The sequence below is a fragment of the Schistocerca serialis genome, chromosome 3, assembly GCF_023864345.2.
Source record: "Schistocerca serialis cubense isolate TAMUIC-IGC-003099 chromosome 3, iqSchSeri2.2, whole genome shotgun sequence".
Lineage (NCBI taxonomy): Eukaryota > Metazoa > Arthropoda > Insecta > Orthoptera > Acrididae > Schistocerca > Schistocerca serialis.
Genome location: NC_064640.1, coordinates 642473553 through 642492818, shown reverse-complemented (window position 1 = coordinate 642492818; position 19266 = coordinate 642473553). Strand labels below are relative to the sequence as shown.

Here is a 19266-nt window from a genome sequence, read left to right as displayed (position 1 = left end):
GAACAAAATTCAATATTGCTGCAAGAGCCAAAACGGCCAAATGCATGCAAATGGGCATGCCCTTCATATTGCAAAAACCATGTAAAATAATGTACTAAAATGTTTTTAAATTATGCAAAAATAATAACTATAGTTTACTAATTTGACTTGAAGTGAAGAAATTTGATGTCTTACCAGTAACAAACCAAAACTGAAAGATGAATGAATAATCTGATCACCGTATGAACTTATGATGTGATGAATGTTTCAAAACACACAGCAAAAATGAGAATAGTGGCCAGGTAATTTTTTTTTATTCTGAAAGTGAGACTTAAAGACTGCTGGCTGGAATCCTCTTTTGTAATATTACCCTTTTTCTTTATTAGTTTCTTCCTGATGGCAACAAAAACTGACTGCAGTTTGTGGGGCCAAGAGAGTATGTCTAAGAACGTATTTTCTTCATTATGCTTTTTCCTCTCAGTAACAGAGAGAATATTATAAAATATAAAAATTCAGTATTGCACAGAGTGTACAGGATGGCCGGGACACCTTAAGTCAGGACCTCACTTCACTTCAGACATCTATACTCCACACATCCTAAAATTACTGAAATCCTTCTGTGACCAACAGGTGACTACCACAAAAAGGTAGATTTAGTTTTGATCCATCATTTACCACAGAAACAATAAATCATTACACCACCTGATTAAGTACAAAAAATTATATAATATGCCATGGCTTATCAGTGAGCCACACCATACATATTTAGTTCAATAATGGCTCACTTCTTGGATACACAGAAGATGCATGTAAGGTACCCAAGTTTCCTAGCAATTACTTCCAGCACAGACTAAAAACAAATACCCCCCTCCTCTCTCTCTCTCTCTATCTCTCTCTCTCACGCACATTCACAACAGGTTTAAACATCAATTAGCACTAGCAAAGACTCATACCCATCAGAAAAGTAGTCGAGACTATCATTTCCAAACAGGTTCAACGTAGGAATACCAGCTGATACCCGTTGCCGATTGAGACTGGAAGCTGGCACTGGGGCATGTGCAGTACTAGAACTCTGTGATCGACGGCATGGAACCAGTCCCAGATTTTCTGCTAAACGGGATCGTCCAGATTTTCTTACAGTCGAATCATCATCTTCTTCTTCACTATCCTCCGCAGTCTGTGCAGAGCTTTCGGAAGTATTCCGCTGTCTCTGCCGCTGTCGCCGCCGCCGCCGCCGCCGCCGTTGTGTACGAAAAAATGGCTGCTGAAAAAACAAAAATTACAATGTTTTACAATGTCTTCCCTTAGCCACAGTTTTATATACAATTACATTTGTTTCAATCTCTTTTCAGTACATGCCAAATGGAAGACACTTAAAAGTCAAGTATCATCCTAATTACTAGAGTGAAAATGAAACCTGCTCAGTTTAAAAAGTAAGAAGTGAGCTACAATGTTACTGATTACATGAGTTGCATAAATTATTTCAGTAATTTCAGTCATGCTAAAAGTATTTAAATATGTTTTATTATGAAAATAATATGAGGAAATAAGCAGAAATCATAACAACAACATTTAAAATACTTTAAAAGTTAAATCATCAGGCAGTTTTCTTGTAGACTGAAGCAAAACAGAGAAAAGGAAAAACAAGCAGGTGAAAGGTAAGAAAGAGAAGGACCAGATATTTAATTCCTCTTCAAAGTCACAGATAAGATGGTAAATTTCTTATTAGTTAGTTTATTAACTACCTAAATATGTCTACAAATAATGATCACCTTTTTTAATTATGGCTAATTTTTCATTATCTAGACCAGGGCACATCTATTTGGGCAATATGTTTGACACAACCTGCCAAACTTCCCGAAGGATTCACATCACACATGAACTGCTTCCATCTCTTTATTATGAACTAAATGCACAAGCTGGTGTAGTTGCACCGTGTACCTTCCTCACTTGTGGAAACATTTCTTTGTGGGTTTTAATTTATGAACCAAAATTACCACATTGCGGACAGGACTCAAGTTTACTCCTATTTCATGTGTCATCTGTTATGTATGGATATTGAGATAACTTGGGTTTTCAACATGCTATCTGTAGATGCCATCTGCTGGGATGTGTTTTAACTACTTCATCTACTTAGATGTTTACACCAGCAGTCAATGTATCAAAACCAAGTGTTGAATTTATTAGTTGATTATTTAGCATACTGATAGTCTTTTGATATTTCAAAGTTCCTCCTGCTTTTGGAGATCATCTTACTCAGGAAATGGAAGGAACTGAATGAATATTAAATACTTTTCAAGGTTTTGGACAAAGATTATTCAGATGTTCCAAGTAAGAATGGAGATCCAGGTGACTGTGTGAGTGAATGTTTTAATGGTTTGGAGGACTATTCCAGTAACAGTTACATTATTACACCCAAAAGAAGTGGCGAATGGCAGTGTTTTTCATGTGATTCTGACAATAATGATGAAGGTGATTCTGTTCTTGTGAATGATTTACTTTGTAAGAACGTTAACTCTTTCGAGACCATGCCCAATTACTACTCAGGCACTGGCTACACCAGTTTATAAGGGAGATTCGGGGGTGCTGACTCAAATGGGTTAAGATCATATAGACCCCCACCAATTTCTTTAAGATCTCCTTGGACCCATCCCAATCTTTTTGCCTTTGGCATTGTGAAATATAGAATGTATTACATAAGCAAATGGCATTTTTTTTTTTTTTTTTTTTTGCAAAACTACAGTTTGTTTTCTGTGTTAACTATTTTATAACAGGGTGCTGCACATAAAGGAACTTCACATTCTAAACATCAGCAAGATATATTTCTTTGAAGGCCTCTTCTTGTGTGTACTCCACACCTCCATATCGCCATTTTCCTCATTGTCCTTGGTAAAGCAGCAGTACAAACAAAAATTTTATAACTATCAGAGAACACAGCAGCTCAACTGATAAAGGTTATCATACAGCGGAGTAAGCAGCTGCCAGCTTCATAACATCAGGTGGACTGTAACTTGTCAATCCTACAAATTACAAGTCACTGAATTCTGCAGGTGGATATATCATATCACATCACAGATGGATGAGTCTGCCATGCCTACTTAAAGGTTTACATAAAGAGAGAACTTGCAGCAACAACTAATACATCCACTGCACCTGAAGGACTTGTTCCGTTGTCATCCACTGCCTTCATGCCAGTGGAGTTTACAGTCACTGAATATCATCTATTTGGCCACAGAACAGAGGTCCCAGCATGTGTAGTTATCTCAACAAATGCTTCCTAGGCTTCACTTGGGTATGTAAAATTTGATATTCAAGATTGTAACTGCTGATAAATTGTGACTGTACCATTTGGATCCAGAGGCAAAGTGGCAATCATATTGCTGAAATTCCACAAATGATTGTTATATAATGAAAGTCAAGAAAACAAGGAAACATACACCAGATGGAGGAAGCTTTTATCACTACATTGGTACACTGGAGACTGATTTTCTAAGCTTTGCTAAAGAATAGAGGAGTCATGATCTGCAATGTGTCTTACACCACAATGACAGCTGCTCTCTTCATGTAGTCACCTCAATTTAACCCTTTAACTGCTCTGGACATGTTAACGTGCGGCCCTTTGTACCTGTCCCTGTGTGCTCTGAACATGTTAAAGTACCAGGTAGAAGGACTGGTGGCACGTGTTAACACGTTCAGAACACACAGGGACAGGTACAAAGGGGTGAACGTTAACACATCCAGAGCAGTTAAAGGGTTCAGGATATACTGGAGTAGTCACAGATACGCATCAGTATCCATCATATGGCATTATAGGGTAACTTAACTATGATTTTCTCTTCCTAAAAGTGTAAGAAACCATCTTGAGCATAATTGTGTGCCTCCAGAAGTGGATATGTGCAACTATGAACCATCTCTGAACAGCCATTCCAAATAGGTACATTCTGGACATTCAAGCAATAGGAGACACAACACACAGTAGTGAGTACAAGCTGAAGGAGAGCACTACATAGAAGATACGATAGGCGATCAGAAAAGATGTGATTTGCCTAACTTTCTCAAAAACTTCAGTGTAATCTCTTTATTAACTTGTACATTAGACCCATATAAAACCAGTTTTTAACACCCAATTAATAAAAATAACAAAGCAAATCAAATTTATTCTGACACTACACTGCATGAACGTTTGTTTCATTTTATCTCTAAGCAGTTTAACCTACCTCTCCACGGGGTGAGGGTGCCCGTCTCGTCACTTTCTTTCTCGCAGTACTTGTTTGTTCAGCTGGTCCATTTTTAGCAGGTGTTTTCTGATGTGTCCTGGCACTGTCAGAATTTGATGAAACTGAAGGTCTTCTAACTCTTCTTCCACTTCTAGTAACAACTTCAAGCTCTAATTCATCATCAGAAGATACGCTTACAATTTCTTCAACCTGTAATGTAAAATCACTTAAATAGTAAATTTATCTACAGACTTCAAGACTTTTATCTGACAAGAATGAAAGTAATTCTATAACAGATAATTGAATGTTGGAAAAGAACTACGTATCTACCATCACTGTAAATAGTACAATAGGTTATGGTGAAACTACATTGAAGTATTACTAGACTACTACTGAAAAATAATGTCTTTTCCAAACAGATCCAGCATAAGGTCTGTTCAACCACAAAAATGTGCAAAACTCTTAAACGGAGTACAGTTTAGAGCATTAATGTTTCGATACATAGCACTATAAATATATAAAAACATAAATTATCAAACATTTACTTAACACCTATAAAGGAGAAGGCAAAATTTTCTTTAGTAAAGCACAAGATAAAAGAACAGATGTTCTATGGTTGTCATTAAAACATCAAAGAACTAATGAGATAACTTTCCGACACTTTGGAGAGAAAGGCAGGAACAATAACAATAAATACAGTCAGCATAATCAACATAATGAATTCATCCATTTATCTGACATGAAAATGTTGTTTTGCTGATGAAGTCAATGAATTATATACAGAATTCTTAATATAAATAGCATAATTCCTTAATTTCAATTAATCACCCAATTCATGTTTCTATCAATATTACACGTTTTTAGCTCTTTTTTCCCGCACACTGCCGAGATATTAAAAATGAAGGATTTTGCCTAAAGGCATCGTACAAATTTTGTACCACTGGAAAGGATACTCAGCAAAAAGACTACAGAAATGTTACAGAAACTAGAAAACAACATCCTTGTGGTTAGTGCATTATACACAGGTCACACAGCACTATCAATCAGTCTACTGCAGATGCCTGAGTAAGTTTTAAAAAATACCAGTGTCTTCCAGTGGCAAGAGTATCACAAATTAACGAAGAAAAATTATCTAAATTAATTCTGAGCTGCTTTAACTTATGGAGTTTTTACTTAACTTTATAATTTGACTGATTGATGCATTCTTTAAACTTCCGAACATATAATGATCTCCAGTCTTTGACCCAAATTCACCCTGCCTGCTTCCTGTTACAGCCAATCAAATTGTCTCATGTAACAAAGACAATTTTTTGTTGTATGTATAACTTCCCATTTTGTTTTCATAAAGTCAGTCAATAGAAAATTCAGGATCAAATATATTCTTGAGGATAAATGACTAATCATCAGAAAAGACATTGACCAGCAGACAGGCATAGAGTACACATGATAAATTGCTTAGCATATGGAAAAATGGGTGGGGGGAGGAGGAGGGGGAGGAGGAGGATGATGGACTAGTGGGTGGTAGGTGGGGGTGAACACATGCACCTGAACTTTGAAGGAGGACTCTGAAAGTTAATCAATCTGCCATTTGTGCATGGCTGTCTGTCGTACAGCGCCTTTTTTCATCAATAAATAATATTCTAGTCTCAACACACAGCAATATACATCCTTAATTACTGTATTTTCTCTTTCATATTCATTTATCTTCATCTACACCTACATTTATACTCCGCAAGCCACCCAACGGTGTATGGCGGAGGGCACTTTCCGTGCCACTGTCATTACCTTCCTTTCCTGTTTCAGTTGTGTATGGTTCGCGGGAAGAACGACTGCTGGAAAGCCTCCGTGCACGCTCAAATCTCTCTAATTTTACATTCATGATCTCCTCGGGAGGTATACGTAGGGGGAAGCAATATATTTGATACCTCACCCAGAAACGCACCCTCTCGAAACCTGGACAGCAAGCTACACCATGATGCAGAGCACCTCTCTTGCAGAGTCTGCCACTCGAGTTTGCTAAGCATCTCCGTAACGCTATCACGCTTACCAAATAATCCTGTGACGAAACGCGCCGTTCTTCTTTGGATGTTCTCTATCTCCTCTGTCAACCTGACATGGTACGGATCCCACACTGATGAGCAATACTCAAGTATAGGTCGAACGAGTGTTTTGTAAGCCACCTCCTTTGTTAATGGACTACATTTTCTAAGGACTCTCCCAATGAATCGCAACCTAGCACCCGCCTTACCAACATTTAATTTTATATGATCATTCCACTTCAAATCGTTCTGTACGCATACTCCCACATATTTTACAGAAGTAACTACTACCAGTGTTTGTTCCGCTATCATATAATCATACAATAAAGGATCCTTCTTTCTATGTATTCGCAATACATTACATTTGTCTACGCTAAGGGTCAGCTGCCACTCCCTGCAGCAAGTGCCTGTCCGCTGCAGATCTTGCTGCATTTCACTGCAATTTTATAATGCTGCAACTTCTCTGTATACTACAGCATCATCAGCGAAAAGCCACATGGAACTTCCGACACTATCTACTAGGTCATTTATATATATTGTGAAAAGTAATGGTCCCATAACACTCCCCTGTGGCACGCCAGAGATTACTTTTAATGACTGTAGACGTCTCTCCATTGATAACAACATGCTGTGTTCTGTTTGCTAAAAATTATTCAATCCAGCCACACAGCTGGTCTGATATTCCGTAGGCTCTTACTTTGTTTATCAGGCGACAGTGCGGAACTGTATCGAAAGCTTTCTGGAAGTCAAGGAAAATGGCATCTACCTGGGAGCCTGTATCTAATATTTTCTGGGTATCATGAACAAATAAAGCGAGTTGGGTCTCACACGATCGCTGTTTCCGGAATCTATGATGATTCCTACAGAGTAGATTCTGGGTTTCCAGGAATGACATGATACGTGAGCAAAAACACGTTCTAAAATTCTACAACAGGTCAATGTCACAGATATTGGCCTATGGTTTTGTGCATATGCTCGACGACCCTTCTTGAAAACTGGAACTACCTGTGCTCTTTTCCAATCATTTGGAACCTTCTGTTCCTCTAGAGACTTGCGGTACACGGCTTTTAGAAGGGGGGGCAAGTTCTTTCGCGTACTCTGTGTAGAATCGAATTGGTATCCCATCAGGTCCAGTGTACTTTACTCTGTTGAGTGATTTCAGTTGCTTTTCTATTCCTTGGACATTTATTTTGATGTCAGCCATTTTTTCGCCCGGGCGAGGATTTAGAGAAGGAACTGGAGTGTGGTCTTCCTCTATGAAACAGCTTTGGAAAAAGGTGTTTAGTATTTCAGCTTTACGCGTGTCATCCTCTGTTTCAATGCCATCATCATCCCGGAGTGTCTGGATATGCTGTTTCGAGCCACTTACTGATTTAACGCAAGACCAGAACTTTTTAGGATTTTCTGTCAAGTCGGTACATAGAATTTTACTTTCGAATTCACTGAACGCTTCACGCATAGCCCTCCTTACGCTAACTTTGACATCGTTTAGCTTCTGTTTGTCTGAGAGGTTTTGGCTGCGTTTAAATTTGCAGTGAAGCTCTCTTTGCTTTCACAGTAGTTTCCTAACTTTGTTGTTGAGCCACGGTGGGTTTTTCCCATCCCTCACAGTTTTACTCGGCACGTACCTGTCTAAAACGCAATTTACGATTGCCTTGAACTTTTTCCATAAACACTTCCATATTCAGGGATGCTGCAACAGCCTTATGATCACTGATTCCCTGTTCTGCGCTTACAGAGTTGAAAAGTTCGGGTCTGTTTGTTATCAGTAGGTCCAAGATGTTATCTCCACAAGTCAGTTCTCTGTTTAATTGCTCGAGGTAATTTTCGGATAGTGCACTCAGTATAATGTCACTCGATGCTATGCTCTGTCCCTACCACCCGTCCTAACCAATTGAGTGTCCCAGTCTATATCTGGTAAATTGAAATCTCCACCTAAGACTATAACATGCTAAAGAAATTTATGTGAAATGTATTCCAGATTTTCTCTCAGTTGTTCTGCCACTAATGCTGCTGAGTCGGGAGGTCGATAAAAGAAGCCAATTATTAACCTAGTTCGGTTGTTGAGTATAACCTCCACCCATAATAATTTACAGGTACTATCCACTTCTATTTCACCACAGGATAAACACGCCACCACTGGTTGCATGCAATCTATCCTATCTAAACACTGTCTGTGCCCTTGTAAAAATTTTGGCAGAATTTATCTCTGGCTACAGCCAGCTTTCCGTACCTATAACAATTTCAGCTTCGGTGCTTTCTATCAGCGCTTGAAGTTCCGGTACTTTACCCAACGCAGCTTTGACAGTTTACAATTACAATATTGATTGCTGCTTGGTCCCCGCATGTCCTGACTTTGCCTCGCACCCTTTGAGGCTGTTGCCCTTTCTGTACTTGCCCGAGGCCATCTAACCTAAAAAACCGCCCAGTCCACGCCACACAACCCCTGCTACCCATGTAGCTGCCTGCTGTGTGTAGTGGACTGCTGACCTATCCAGCAGAACCCGAAACCCCACCACCCTATGGCGCAAGTCGAGGAATCTGCAGCCCACATGGTCGCAGAACTGTCTCAGCCTCTGATTCAGACCCTCCGCTCAGCTCTGTACCAAAGGTCCGCAGTCAGTCCTGTCGACGATGCTGAGATGGTGAGCTGTTCCATCACACTTTTTTCAATTGTCCTTTGAAGATCTCTCAACTGTAGAAAGATTCATGTATTTAAGGTGCTGATATCTATATTACTGATTAGTGAGGACCTGAAAAATTCGCATTTGCAATAAATGTGAATTCTGTTTCAAAATGCAAAATTATCTTTTAATTGTTATTTCATATTGAGTTGTAACCAGTTGATACATTTTACCAAAGATAGTTTTAAATAGCTTTATTTTCTGTATAGAAGTATAAAAAATATTCCAATTTTTTGATTACCGGTACAGCACATCATCTGGCAAAACCAATTTGGAAAGATAAAGTGCATAAGAAAATGTTCGCAAAATATAAAGTGCACAAATGCAATGATATTATCAGTGCACTCAATACTCTGCCACCAAGTCAACAGAGGACAGTTGAAAGGTCTGTATAAGATAGATTCCGCGTAATGCAACGCAGGACTTGGCCATGGAACCTAGCAGCAAATTTGTCTGTTAACTGAAGCTCAGGAGTTAGAATAAGATGTAAACTTTTACGGGACAGATTTAGGCTGCAGGTGTTTTGAACTGTGGTTGTGTCAAATACCAGTAGAGACCTCATTCACAACAATGCTAATTCCCACAAGCAATTGTGCGGTAGCTGTTATCAAATGCTTTATGTTGTGGGTTGCTCATTGTTTTCTTTTATTATTTTGAAATGAATAGTTACTAATTCTGCTCCATTACAGAATTTAATTATGATCCTCAGAACACCAAAATGGATTGGTGATCCCTACAATCGTCTGTCAGTTCTGTTTTCGCAGAAACGCAGAACACTAGTGTAGGACTGGCGGCCCTCCTTGAAGGAGATGGGGCTTGTTCCCCGTACTACTACTCTCAAATCTGCCAGTCACAATTCTAGTTTGTTTATGCTTGGGCGAACTGCCTGTTTATTGTGTCCACCACTTTGTACTATAGCAACTGGAAAATACAAGCCCTATCAATGTATTTTGACCAAGCCACAAGTCTTGCCTAACATGTGAATAGTTTTTTTCTGTTTTAGATCTACACAAGTACCTGTTGTCAAATATGGGTGGCATGGCTATGAATGTCCATGAAAGGCCACAACCAATTTGATCAAACTGGGCAGGAAAAGAAAAATAATGGAAGAAACATCTTAAACCAGAGAAGCACCCTGTTCACTGATGGGAAAATACTGCTGCTTCGCAACAGAAACAATCATCTGTTAAAAGCTTAAATACATCTAAAAGAAGAAAACAAGCAAAGATCAGATCAGAAAAAAATGTTGAAGTTATTGCAAAATTAAACATTCCAGTGAAAAAGCTCCCCAATTTCCATTTAATTAGTAAGAGCCATTTTCAAAGTACTCATACTTCATCACCAGTCACACAATGTGACAACCTTTTAAATTTGAATAAAATAAATAAATAAATAAAAATTGCAAATTTCATCAAAAATAAACCCAAATTTTAGATGTGAATTTTGCCAAAAAATACAAACATGTAGAACAGAGAAGTACGATTTTATATGGGTATAACAGGTGGCACACCATGGCTTTGCTGAAGGAACTGCCCTGGCATTTGCCTGAAATAATTTAAGAAAAAAACAAAAAACAAAATCAGGATGGCTGGACAGAGAAAACTTCATCCTCACGAATGAGATCAGTGTCCAACAATTGCACCACCTCCTTCAGTTAGTCCTTAATGTACAATGTTCTTTGATTTAGAAACAATCTGAATTAGATAACTTGTACTGCACTACCCCTGAATCACAAACATGATGCTATGGCCATGTACTCCCTCCAGTCTGTTCAGAAATCTGACTCCAGGTCCATAAACATGGAACTGCTTATTTTCACTAGCTGAGAAAATTTTCTAAATGATTCAGTGATGTCACTACTGACTTCCTCTCAGCATTCTAATGACAAGGCATTTTGATCTCACAAGGGGACCTTACGGTCTATAAAATCCAGTTCCGAATGAGACATCACAGGTTAAATATACACCTGAAGTGCATCTACCCTTAAAAGTTGTGAAGTGTACTAGCCAGAATATCCTGAGACAAAGAACTCAAAGTTTTAAGTGGAGCTCATATACTGGTCAGTTTACATACTTATGGCTGCGTCTGTAACACACTCGCATGGCCTAAATCCAAGTAATTTTTTATATTTCTTTAAAAATAGTTTTAAAAATTGGAACTTTTAAATCAAGTTAAAGACATATAATATTATCAATTAAATCATAAAGAATTTTACTTTACACTGAGATGACAAAAGTCAAAGGATACCTCCTAATATTGTGTCAATAAATGTTCGGTGGGATTCATGTCGAGTGATCTGAGTGGCTAAATCATTCGGTCAAATTGCCCACAATGTTTTGCAAACCAATCACGAACAATTGTAGGCCGGTGAAGTGACATCACTGTTGGGGAACATTAAGTCAATGAATGGCTGCTAATGGTCTGCAAGTAGCCGAACATAACCATTTCTAGTCAATGATTGGTTCAGTTGGACCAGAGGACCCAGTCTATTCCGTGCAAACAAAGCCCACAGCATAATGGAGCCACTCCAGCTGGCACAGTGACTTGTTGGCATCTAGGATTCATGGCTTTGTGGGTTGGTGCCACACTCAAACCCTACTGTCAACTCTTACCAACTGAAATCATGACTCATCTGACCAGCCCACAGTTTTCCAGTCATCTAGGGTCCAAACGATATGGTCACAAACCCAGGAGAGGTGCTGCTGGTGATGTGCTGTTAATAAAGGCACTTATGTCGGTTGTCTGTTGCCCTATCCAATTAAGGCTAAATTTCACCACACTGTCCTAAAGAGTATGTTCATCGTATGCTCACATTGATTTCTGTGGTTATTTCATGTAGTGTTGTTCGTCTTTTAGAACTGACAACCCTACGTAAATGCCACTGCCCTTGGTCAGCCACTACTGTCTCCATGGTGACAGGTGATGCCTAAAATTTGGTGTTCTTGGCACACTCTTGACACTCTGGATCTCATAATATTGAATTCTCTAATTATTTCAGAACTGGAATGTCCCATGCATCTAGCTCCAGCTACCATTCCGCATTCGAAGTGTGTTAAGTCCTGTCATGTGGTCATAATCACATTGGAAACCTTTTCACATGAATCACCTGAGTACAAATCACAGCTCCATCAATGCACTGCCCTTTTATGCCTTGTGTAAGTGATACTATCGCCATCTGTATGTGTGCATACTGCTTTCCCATGACTTTTGTCACCTCAGAGTATTTATGAAATGACGGTTACAGTTAATTAATGTAACATGTGAATTACTATTAATGTTGTTCTTTTTAAAAAGTTGAATGCTTTCAAATGCATTTAATTGGAGGTAAATTTATGCTTTAATTACTGTTGTCATTAAATAGGGTGTATACGCGGACAAGGAAAAAAATTCCCAGATTTCCCGGTTAAAAATACACTTTCTCCCGGGTCGAAACATAGTTTTTCCCTGTTAATTGACAGTATATTTTCTCTCGAAGCTGTATAACTTATCAATCCTTTGAATGGTTATGGTTTTATACATGGGCGTAGAATTTCCCGGCACTTTAGAAAACGAAACTCAGGGGAAAAAACACCTTTTGGAAAGATGTTTGAAGTGCAGTGCAGTAACATGTACGCTGCATATTTTCGTATTACGAAAGTATAAATTCGAATTCCACCAAACAACGCATGTTACTTTCCAAAGCATTGAAATCGAGATTGAGATTCGTATTTGTAAACCAATCGTAGCTCATGTCACAGGATCTCGCCAGCTGATGACAGTGGCTATTCAGAGCTTCGGACATGTTGTGTAGTCAGCCAATAGCAACATCACTGTTAAGTAGCGCAAACACACGAACAGCAAAAGTTAATGGTTTAAATTAATATATATAATGTTGCTACAAGAAAAACAAAGCTTTCACATATAATATTGGTCTCTCAAGGCCAATACGCTGTAAGAGAAACTAAGCTTTCACATATAATGTTGGTATTTTATGCACATATTACATTTTAAGATATATCACACAAATGCGCCAGTAAATTTTTTAATAACGACATAAAAGTGTGATATTCTTGGCTATAAATTTTTCTAAATGGCTCATCGTCAAAGAGCTGATTTTTAAATGAGTCCCAGATTCCCAGTGAAGTAGGAATCGACCTGATATTAAGCTTTTCAATGTGGTTTCGGGATGTAAATTTCCTTGAGTACCAGTACTTCGTTATGTCTGGTTCTTTGTAATGGCATAATGCCATACGTGCTAGAAGATGAAAACGTACACTGAAATGCACCGAACAGTTGAAACTAGCCAATAGTTTGAAATTAAACCCTTTGTTTCAAATATATTAACTGCCTCAGCGGAAAAGATTAATACAAGAAAATTTCTTCAGCAAATCAATAAAAATAACTTCATTGTTCTGCATGGCAATTAATGTTTGACTCTCAGAAAGGTGGAAATAAAATAAAATCTGAAACTAATACTGGCGTCCCTCGAGCGTTTGAGATAGGACATCAAAAATTTTATAAAAATCTAATTTTTGAAAATATGTTCATTTTGTAGCGCACATCTTTCTGGAGAGTCTGATACATAAAACATACGTGTCCGAGGAATTGTAAGACATGTTATTTGACCTTAAATGTGCCAAAGTGCAGCACCACACCTCTTCACACAGCATTCTTCTATCGCACGTCACTGTCTGTGGAATTGAAACGTGTATATTTTGTACTGGATGCCATCAAACTATATTCAGGACAGTGGAAATTAAAATGTCCTATGGTGCCTCTCCCGCTTCCAGTTGGCTGGTTTGACATCCTGCCCCTCTTTTTAAAAAAAAAACTCTTCAGAAAATTTGCACTCTTTATTCCCTATTAGCTAACAACTTGCTGCTTTGTGTGACATTAAATTAAGTATAGGATACATAAAACCAGTAAAGAGAAGAGACAAGCAAGACAGTACACATTTCTTCAATCTTTAGCTCCTAGAATTTTTTTTCTCTCTAATCTTGCTACAGCTTTACATGGCATGCCTTCCTTTCTGAGAAAGGATCTGTTACCTCATCAAAGTTTGTCAAACGTTTTGCTACATGCAAAATCAAAATGTAGTTGTCTAATACTGAAAAAGCTGTAATTACAAATAGGCCCAAGACTGGTGTGGTTTCTCGACCTGATTAACTGTATTCTGTTACTGTCTGTGAGATAAAACAAAATAGGCCTTTATAATACTGCAGCAATTGTAACACACGCCAAATAAACGAGACTGTTTTGGCAGACATGGTCATTTTTATAACACGGCAGAATATAATTCACAAAGTACCATTATCAAATGCCTATTAGGCCTACTACAAGCAAAAAGCTTTACATTAGGAAATTGTTTTACACTTCATTCATACGCTCCAGTTTCTCAAGCATGAGATCGAAAAGTAGTAGTGTGAAATTTTTATGTAAATCTGGAATCGTCATATTCTTCCATAATTTAAGTGATGTCACCGTTTCTTCTCCTGCCTTGTTCTAACAAACAGTGTTGTCATCACTAATTCTATATTTATTCCTGCAAATGTCAAAGCTTATTCGCCGGTAAACTTCACTAACTCTACCAGAATCACCAGTTTAGTTATCCCGTGATTATTCTCCAGTTAGGCATTGTTAAGTGTTTGTACAACGTGTTTTCCATGCTACTTCCAGAATAGACCTTAAAGCGGCTGCTAGCCGGAGACTTTACAACTGGTTCTTGCTAGTATAGCGATCTGGCCAAAAATTTTCTGTCAAAACTTCATTTTCTTGGCTACACTGAGAAGATAATACGTAATCTTTCTTAGCTGTTATTTCTGTTAGTCGTTTATTCACACTCTGGTAGTCTGAATCTATGGATTTCGCTGGTAATCATAACAACGCTCATCATTCACAAACCTAATCAACCACATAATCAGACAGTGGTTAGCTTTCTTTCGTTCGGCTCTACTCTGCTCAGCTCGTATAACCCCTTTTGTCTGCAGGTAAGTTTATTTCTAGATGTGACGAGGATTCCACTGACAGAGACATCACGTACACTATGCACGCATTCACAAATCAACTTATGATTCATCCAGAAAACAACTTAGAATGTATTCAACAATGTTCAAAAACCGACAGGGACACGTTTCAAAGTTATACAAATAATCGATAGAACAATGTGCGCTGGATGCTAAGCGCTTTGTGAAACAAGGTTTTTCCCTCAAGAATATAAATCCACCCCCCCCCCCCCCCCTCCTAGATCCACGGCTGCTGTGCAATCTGGCAGCTTGGAGCTTGGGTGCGTCAGTAAAATTTTTCCCGGTAGCACCTAGCTGCCCCCCCCCCCTTTTTTTTATTTGCTGCGACTACTTACACAGCCAACAGCCACGTTTCTGTAGCCAGAAGCGGAAGAAGATACTACTCAACTGTGCATACGCATGATCCCACCCGTAACTGCTACATCAAATCTAATGTTAACAGTTGTGACGTCATGCTCATCGGAGGCAATTTGTTGTTACGAAGCATTGCATAGTCTTCCTAAAGCCTTTGACACATTTTGCTGTTGGCAGACGCTTGTATGAGCACTGTGTTTTGTTGCTGTATATGGCGCATTTCCTTTGCAATTTAAGTTTTATTTTAGTTTTTTCTCTCGTTCATGTTTTATTGTTGCAGTATTATTCTGCAGTAGCAGGATACAGTAATGTCCTTTGTTAGAGTATTGGTTCTTACCATTCAAAATTACAAAAATTTAACTGAGAACAAAACCAATGAAAAATTCCCGGTTTTCTTCCAGATGAAAAAATTCCTGGGTTTTTCCTGGATCTCTCGGGTCGTAGACACCCTGTTAAAATATTACTACAAATTTGGTTATTACAAATTTGACGATATTATAAGCCGTGGAGAGATTAAAAATATTTGTTGCAAACATAGCTCCTCAGATGAATATGAACCAAAAGAACAAAAAAGAAGCGTTGTAGACCCTCTTTTTCTTTGGATTACAAAATTGAAGTTGTTAATATCACAAAGGCTTACCTCACGTGGAAACTAAAAAAAAGAGAAGGGATGCAGCCAGTTAAAAAAGAAGGAATGTTCATTCCAATGGGAAGAATAAATAAAAAAAAAGAGGATGCAATCAATTTAATCAATACACAACAACCAATTCCTGGCCATATGATTGTTTTGTTACAGTCTGATAGAATTATTAAGTGACTATTTAGAATTTACACCAGTGGGCTTTAGCAGCAGCACAACAGTTTAAAGATTTAGAATTTAAAGCTTGTGGCAGCTACATTCATAAACCAAAAAGCAAGCATGACATTCGTCAATGAAAAGTGCCAAAATTTGTTTAAAAAAAAAAGAAAAGAAAGAAAAGGAAACATTGATGCCCGAAGAAACCTTGGCTTCTGTAGGCACTTCTTGAAACTACACTTTTAAATTGATACTGAATTTCAACAAAGATTTTTTTATCAACACTGACCACACAGGTAGATTATTGTAGAATATTTACAAATTCATTTTTCTCCCTATTTTTATAACTCTTTGACAAAATACTTCAATTTTGGTTGTTTTCTCTTTCCAGGACGTCAGCGTCAGTTGGTGTACTACAGGACTCAAGCTGACAATGGAAGTAAAACCATTTTCAAAGGTACAACATGAATAAAGTGACACACATATAAATCACTCAATATGCTATCATCTTCCTCAAATATTTGTTTGTTTACAAAAAGCAACCAGTAACTTTGGCATCAAAGTTCAAAAAACAGTAAATGAATATGCGCAAAAATATAAAAAATTTCTTTTAAATCTGGGAATCTAATGACAGGACTACTTATTGACTTTCTCAAAAGTTGTTTTAAGTCTGGACAATCAAAGCCTGAATTATATGACTAAATCTTTCAAGAGAAAGAGAAAGCACCAACATGTACAATCAAAGCAATTTCTCCAAAATGTACTCCTCTTATTCAACCTCATGAATCCTATTTGTATAGACAGGCAGCACATACAGAATTGTGCTTATCTGATTGAAAATAACAGACACATACATTCCCGTGAAGACTGTGTAAAAATACGACCAACAGTGCATCAACTGTCAACGCCAATTTTTTATGAAATGATTCAGTATGCCTGGTACACTTCCAGGCTTTCTGATGAAATAGAAGTTTTCATGAACATTTACAGGATATGTTTTCCAACAGATCTTAAAAAAAAGACTTCGTATAAACAACTGTCCATCATAAATTTGTTTTCAATGATTTTATAATAATCATCATTTTGGTGTTCATATGTAAAACATAAAACTGACAAATAAAGATGATGATTGTAAACATTATTACTGGCAACTATGTTTCCAGTCATGTACGGAGTAACTGACTGCTAATTTTAACACTTTGGGTCCTGAGCCATTGCGTGCGGATGTCTACCATAAAGACTGGCTGATTTTAACGTATTTTAAACTACTACAATTCATGAAAGGTTTCAGTTATAGCAATAAAATTACTCTTATTGAAAAACCTAGACTTTCTTGTTTAAAACCATATATAATACCTTTCTCTTGAATTAATACATACTTTTGACAAGCGTTATTATTATAACATTGTTTTTCAAAAAAAGTAATAATAATAAAAAAAATAAAAAAATTGGTCAAAGGTATATTCACTGTATTTTCTAGAAGAAATTTTTTTATTTTACACAAAAATTGTAATTATGATGGATACAGTATGTCTTATCTACAGTAACCTCCTGTAACTATTTTAGGGTGCAATTTTGCTCTTTGTGTGGTAAATTTTGAAGCACGGCATTTTGCACAATGCTACTTTACATTCACTACCCTGGTAGCATGTGTCTTTTCGCCACACTTTTCAAGTCAGTTTTTTTCCTCTCAGAGAACACACTACACACTGTTTTTGTTTCTGTTTCTTACCTACTTCTGTATCAATCTTTTCCAGGAAATGATTTCCAGTTGATAGTCTTGAGAGTCCAGATGGACCAGGTCGGGGATAAAGATCTTTGCTTTGTGCAAGATCTGCACAGATAACTGTCATGAAGTGAGATGTTGTGAGGTGTTTTCCAGTAACCTTATTGTATGATATGCAGGAATTTACAATCACCATTAGTAGAACATTGAATGCCAACTTTCTCCACCACTTCACAGTTCGATGTTCAAATGCGCCGTATGACAATCGCTGATCTGATAAGTCAACATCCAACTTGTTTTTATTGTAGTCCACTACACAGGCTGGCTTTGACTTCTCTCTTCCTCTCTGATCAGTGAAAGTGACAATCTCAGCAGTGTGCCTTGTACTAATCATACGCACGTTTCTTTTGTCCTTCCAATACAGTGCTAACATATTTCCTTTACGCCTGAAAATAAGTTCACCTCGCTGAAGGTTCAGATCTTTTATAGCACGAGGCAATCCCTGCCGAGATTTTCTTGTTGTTCCCACAAGAGCAGTTTTTACAGCTTCCAGTTCTGAAGCAAGTATTGGACTTGTGTAGAATCTGTCCATAAACAAAGTGTATCCTTTCCCTGACAGATTTGCAAGCAATGTCTTTACCATAGTCACTGTGTCAGACCTTTCACCCGCATAAACAGAGAAATTCCAGATGTAACCTTTGTCAGATTCGGATAACATGTACAGTTTCATACCGTATTTATTTGGTTTTTGTCGCATGTACTGTTTGAAATACACACGACCTCGAAATTTACACATGCCTTCATCTATTGTCATTTTTTGAGATGGTGTATACGCACACTGGAATTAGCAAACACATTATCTAGGAGTAGTCTCACCTTGTGCAGTGGGTCATAGCCAGTTTCTCCTTTCCTCTTAGCTAAGGAATTATCACTAATGTGGAAGTTTCTCAAAATAGAAAGAAATTTGTCACGACTCAAGATGTTTGGACAGAAATTACATGACACAACAGGGTTCTTGGACCAGTGCTCTTGTATACATGGCCTCACACTTACACACATATGGACTACAATTGCCAGAAACTTCCTTATTTCCGTAAGTGTAACTCCTTTCCACTTTGATAATGAGCAGGTGGGTGAAAGGGAATTTGTGCTTTGTAATTTCCTGATGCATTGTTGAGCATACAGATTAGTTTGTTCCTTTATATGTTTCATCATACTGTCTGTCAGGAAACATGAAAAAAATTCTAGAGGTGCACTGTTCTGGTCTAAACTGACAACAATGCGTATTCTGGATTGTCCTGAGAATAGATCGATATCTGGTGCATGATCAGTAGTCGTCCAACCTTCCTCAGAATTGGTGTAGCGCGCAGGTCTCTGCTTCCTCCTCGCCATCAGTCTCGCTCATTCTTCAGGCACAATATCGACGGGATTACTTGCTGATGAAGTGCTTCGACACCTGCTCTCCTCTT

At 37.9% G+C, this 19266-nt stretch overlaps 1 protein-coding gene across 3 annotated transcripts in view; it reads right to left on the bottom strand.

Annotated features, from left to right (window-relative positions):
* LOC126470526 (serine/arginine repetitive matrix protein 2) overlaps nucleotides 1-19266 on the bottom strand; it is a 293467-nt gene that overhangs the window by 188027 nt on the left and 86174 nt on the right. For all 3 annotated transcript variants that reach the window (XR_007586229.1, XR_007586230.1, XM_050098445.1), the window contains 2 exons: nucleotides 4197-4406; nucleotides 933-1243 (listed from right to left, as the gene is read on the bottom strand). Coding sequence is in view for 1 of the 3 variants with exons in the window: in XM_050098445.1 (XP_049954402.1) it covers nucleotides 933-1243; nucleotides 4197-4406 (521 nt within the window). In the remaining 2 variants the exon portion in view is untranslated. The remainder of the gene's footprint in view (nucleotides 1-932; nucleotides 1244-4196; nucleotides 4407-19266) is intronic.